The sequence below is a fragment of the Sinocyclocheilus grahami genome, unplaced genomic scaffold (genome assembly GCF_001515645.1).
Source record: "Sinocyclocheilus grahami isolate Dianchi unplaced genomic scaffold, SAMN03320097.WGS_v1.1 scaffold118.1, whole genome shotgun sequence".
In the NCBI taxonomy this organism is placed as follows: Eukaryota; Metazoa; Chordata; class Actinopteri; order Cypriniformes; family Cyprinidae; genus Sinocyclocheilus; species Sinocyclocheilus grahami.
Window position 1 is genome coordinate 2,169,313 of NW_015505297.1, and position 5,525 is coordinate 2,174,837.

Consider the following 5,525-nt stretch of genomic DNA (forward strand, 5'->3'; position numbering starts at 1 on the left):
ATAAATAACACGTAAAACAAACAGGGTTCGGCTAATATATGTTTCTGTTGATGGATGCGCATTCTGGCTTCCCAATACATTACAACAACAGCAATGAAAAAAAAAAACGTGGACAAACCATTCACTCTTGTTCAATGCGAATGCCGTATGCTGAAATATGAGCATTTATTCCGTCATCCCCCGAGTGCTGATAGCGCGCGCACACAGTTGAGACCTGAACAGGACACATTGATATCTGTGTTTAAGCTAAACTCGTTTAAGCTTTGCCAGTTTAAACATTTAAGAGACAGCCTCAGCCAGAGGACGCGAGCTTGCGCACACAGTGAGAAGATCTGTGTGTGTGTTCATCCGAAGCGCGCAAACCTGCACTTCAGAATGCGCAAATATTAATCTCTCTCTGAAGTATTGTGTTTAAATGGACAAATTCACACAAAAATTATGTCAAAATGCCCATCTTGGTAAGTATCCTATAGCAGACATAGCCGGCTGAACTTACTGTATCAGTGCACTGGATCAGTGCATTCTCTTAAAGTGACAGCACTTTCTTAATATTAATCAAACAGCAACAACAAAGAAATCACTCACTGCTCTTGATTGAATATCTTTTCTAGCTTTAATAAAGATTAATCTTTAATTTATACAGTCAAATATGCAATGCTGTTTTACATTTCATTACTTCAATTTCTGTATCTAAAAACTAATGTTAGACCTACCTAAAAAAATAAATGAAATCACTGTTTATTTTATTTGTATCTTTACTCTATTGTATTTTTTTGTGCTGTTGCTTGTAGTTAGACAGAATATTCTTATTTTCTTTATTTTTATTTGACAGTATAGTTTTTGCCTAAACATAGCACATACCGAACCATACCGAAACCGTGACTCTAAAACCGTGATCCGAACCGTGAGTAAGTTGAACCGTTCCACCCCTAATAAAAACGTACTTACAGTCTGTGAGTCAGAACAGCCGGCATTGTAGTCTACTCTCCCAGGATCAGGAAACAGTCCTCCATAAAATGTGCTGGACACATCGGAATGTTTGGGTTGAACTGTTCTGGAACAGTGTTGTAAATACAACTTAACCACTGATTTCTAGTCGTGTCCTCTTTTGGAAGGCCAAACTAAGTAGTTTCGCTTTCACAACGAAACACAGCGTCATACACCACGGGCTAGGGTGAGCGGAGGCCTAGAGTGAGCAGCGGCCGGCGTCCTAAAGTGAGCGGAGGCCGGCTTGAGTGAGTGGCGGCAGGCGGGCTTGCAGCAACCACATGTGGTTTTACAGCAACTTTACAGATCTTCTTTATGCACCAAGAGCTTGTAACACTCCAAAGAGAAAGGAAAAATTGAAATTTCATCATATGACCCCTTTAAAATGTAAGTCAAAAATAAGCAGTTAAGCAATGTGTACATAAAAAAAAAGATATTTTGTTTTATTTGCACATCACTAATAATGATGCCTTATAAATAGGGTGTTTTTGAAAATGACATTAAAAAATGCATTAAAAACATCAGGTTCTAAAAATGGCAATAAAAAGTTTGCTTTCTTTCTTGTATATTTCTCATAGCTTTCTCCTATTTCTTTCTGTTTGTATTCTCTTTATAAAAAACAATCATCTTTCTGTGGGTTGCAGGCAAGAACGGATCACTTTGAGAAGTTTAGAGTAAACTTGTGCACATCTCTAGTATGCCCAGAGTGACTTGCTGAACTAGTATGACTTCTCCACTGCTTATGCTGTCTCCGTAATGATAGAATGAACCCTTGGTCTGAATATTTATCAGTGTTTATCTAGACCAGGTCTCTCTGTTGGCTCTGGTGTTCATGACGGCTCACAGCTCTATAAACAGACTGAACCGGGCACTTGACTGAGGTCGCTGGATGCGGCGGGAATGTGCGACCAGGACCAGCTGCATTAGTGCTGATGAGTGGAGCTGGACTGCGTGGAGGAGCTTTAAAGCACAAATATTGACTTGTTGCGGTGCTGGGCTGCAGGTTGCAATAGACTTCAGCATCAGTAAAGAGACCCTCTCACATCCTGAGTGCTGAAAGAGAGTTGATTTGGAGCTGGACAGATTGTGTGCATGAAAGAGAGACCAAGCATAAGGGGGCATTTTGCACAGTACACAATGTTTGTTTCTTAAGATCTTGGAGATCTTTTGATCTAAAGGTTTTTGCATAAATGCATGAAATTTGGTTTGTAGATTAATATAAAGTATGCATTTATTGTGCATGCTTTTCTTCATAAAACAAACATTTTAATTAAGACACGCTTGAGACATTCAGCATAGGTTGGATCAAATAGTGAAGGAAAAGCAGCAACAAGTGGGCATTTGTGTACATTCGTAGTACAGAGGCTCTTCCCTTGCCACTGTCACCTTTATCTTATTTAATGGAGTTTGTAGGACATTGTTCTCTGTAAAACTGCTGAGAGCCATGTTTATTGTGAAAAGTGCAGCACAAATCAAATTTACATGATTTGAAAATATTTATATCCATATTTATGCATCTAAGATGACTAAAACGCACAGTTGACTAGACAAAATACAACATTTTCAAATAATATTTAAATAATTTTCTTTAGTATAATGACAGTATAGAAGCGAGTTAATTTATTTTTAAACAAAATGTTGACTCTTTTTTCTCACAGTGACCCGCCTAATATTTTTCTCACACAGTATAAATTGGTTGTTATGCGTGAAAATATGTAGCTGTCTTTTACATTTATTGAATGGGGTTCATTGCAATGAGATTATCATATTTTGGGGTCCTTGGCATCCAACCATTTTCTAAACTGCTGAATTAAGAGACAAACCTTCTCTGAGAGGGTTTGTCAGTGCTGACTGTTAGCACACTAAATTATTAGCACAATAAAATTCTTCTTCCAGAAGTTGTGTCTCAATTATTTGAAACATGTCTTTTCCTTTTGAAACACCACAATATTGAAAGTAATTCGGTTTCAAATTGTACAACTGTACAGAAGGGATTTCAGAAAAAAAACATCTGCTAAAATGACTAGTTGATTCAATTTGTTTTTTGTTTTTTTTTGTAGAAAATGCGGAGCCTGCTGAACTCAAACACCTCTTTGAGCAGAATTACTCCCACATCTACTATGTGTTCTTTGAAAACTTCGTCACCATCGAGGTTAACCTGAAACAGAAAGGTAAGACCAGCAGCGCTTCATTTTATCTCTCACCCACTGTCTAATGAGAATGTTCTCTGCACTGTTGTTTGATAGTTGAATGTTTTTCAGGTTTCGATTGCGTTGTTTTTCAGCGGGCCTACTCTTTGTGTGCTCTCAGCAAACACACAGTCATAAGTCACAGTGTTAATGAGCAAGTTTCCATGAAATGGCTTATGACGAAAATTAGCCAGCCCCCAGTTAGCCAGGGCTCATTATAGTGCACAGGAGAGCGCAGCCAGTGTCTCGGAACACTGCACAGTTGCTCATTGAGTATTCAGAGAGCTGCCTTTGTCCTCTCATTTGATGTCTTTGCATTTCGTCTTGTTCTACTGCAACTACGGTTCATATTGTTGTCCTTGCTTGACAACAAGCAGTTGTCGCAGGTTTTCCCCCCAAGTGTTTTTTTTATAATTTCATTTTTTTAGGTTTGCCTTTATTTTATAGGACACTCAAGTGTGGACAGGAAATAAATGGTGAGAGGGGTGGAATGGGATCGGGACTTGATCAGCTTTGACTTTTGCCATTTACTTAATATGCAGTCTCACTCTTTGTGCCAATAAAAACAGATATGTTATTATTTAGGCAGTTGGCTAGAAACATTGACAGTTTAAGTTTAACTAACTTGTTCAGCAAGACTTTTTTCAGACTGTTGTACCACCATTAGAGTAGCTGAGCTGAATGAGAAAAATTACTGCATGAGGACATAGATTGCACTGACAGCTAGGGATGTAACGATTCACTCAACTCACGATTCGATTCACGATTTTGATTTCACAATTCGATTTTCTCACAATTTTTTTTAAAGGGGTCATATGATGCTTTTTTAAAGATCATTATTTTGTGTATTTGGTGTAACAGAATATGTTGACATGCTTTAATCTTCAAAAAACACATTATTTTTCAAATGCTGTACATTATTGTAGGTCCTCTATGCCCCGCCTCTCTCAAACGCTTTGTTTTCTACAAAGTCCCTCCGTCCGACAAGCGCAGTCTGCTCTGATTGGCCAGCTGACCCAGTGCATTGTGATTGGCCGAACACCGCAAGCACTCGTCGGAAATGTAACGCCCCTTACCATAATCGCGAGCTTCATCTTTCAAAATAAATGAATGTAAAGACAGAACCAGGGGAACAGAGTCGCGTAGGTTCACGAAACGGTCGTCCATAAAATGCATTGCTGTTCTGTTGTAAGTAATCTTAAAGATTCCTAAATGCATCTACTTCTGGAAGGCCAAATAAAGTGGTTTTGCTTTCGCCTAGAGACACACAGCGTCTCCCTGACATGGCTGCTTCAACACTTACTGCGATTACTGAAACCACGCCTTCTTTCTTTGCGTGCACATTTGGGCGGCATTATGCAAATATTTCCACATAGTGAGGTAGATATGTGGGGGCGTGTTAGAACGAGCCGTTTTAGGGGGGCGTGGCAGAGTCTTAACTTTGATAAAGAATATCTCTTTGGTTTTGAGACTTTAGTCTTTGCAACTTTGCAACTTCAGGGATCTTATCTATGCACAATCAGCTTGTAACACTCCAAAGAGAAAGGAAAACTTGAAATCGCATCATATGGCCCCTTTAACAAAATGGGTTTGAAGACGTTATACAGTAAATGAAAAGGTGTTGTTTTATTAGTCTATTGCTCCACATTCCTTTGTGAAATTGAAATATAACAAAACTAAATTGAAATTTTAAAACAAACCCCAAATCAAACAAGTAGCCTAACCGTGCATTCACACCGCTGCCGTCGAGAGCATCAAAGTGGCCGGAAGTCATTCATTTTCAATGTGAGCCGGCGTCGAGCAGTGACGCGGCACGTCTTGGACGTTGAGGGTGTCGAGGAGACTTAAAATCAGGTCAACTTTATGGTAATGAGCTATGACGCGGTTCAGCGGCAACCAATCGGAACGTAGAAGTCCACCGCTTGAGAGGATTCCAGAGAACACAGTCCTGTAAACTTTGGTTCCGACCACATTAGTTCCCAAGCAAAATGGAGGAGAGGTTGATTATTGCTGTGGCGGGTTTCCCAATAATCTACGTAATGTTTGCGTACAGGGACATAAAAAAAAGGATGCGTGGACCAAGGTGTCTGAGATTGTTGGTGTTCCTGGTGAGTTGCTGATGTGCATTAACGTTATAGGAATGATAATCTAATGATATAATAAATAATAGTATAATAGTCCCAGTTCACTTTTAAACCTTTAAATAAATTTTGCTGATTATACTTCCATTAAGTAATGTTTATACCAGATTATACTTACTTAAGTGACTTTTACTTGTATCAGAGTATTTTTACAGTGTGGTATTAGTGCTTTATACATTATTAGGTAAAGGATCTTAATACTTCGTCC

General features: G+C 38.9%; 1 protein-coding gene across 1 annotated transcript in view; it reads left to right on the top strand.

Moving 5' to 3' along the window:
- LOC107589631 (ral GTPase-activating protein subunit alpha-1-like) overlaps positions 1-5,525 on the top strand; it is an 83,844-nt gene that overhangs the window by 4,460 nt on the left and 73,859 nt on the right. Inside the window, exon 2 of the mRNA XM_016278130.1 lies at positions 3,048-3,158. Within this exon, the coding sequence (XP_016133616.1) occupies positions 3,048-3,158 (111 nt within the window). The remainder of the gene's footprint in view (positions 1-3,047; positions 3,159-5,525) is intronic.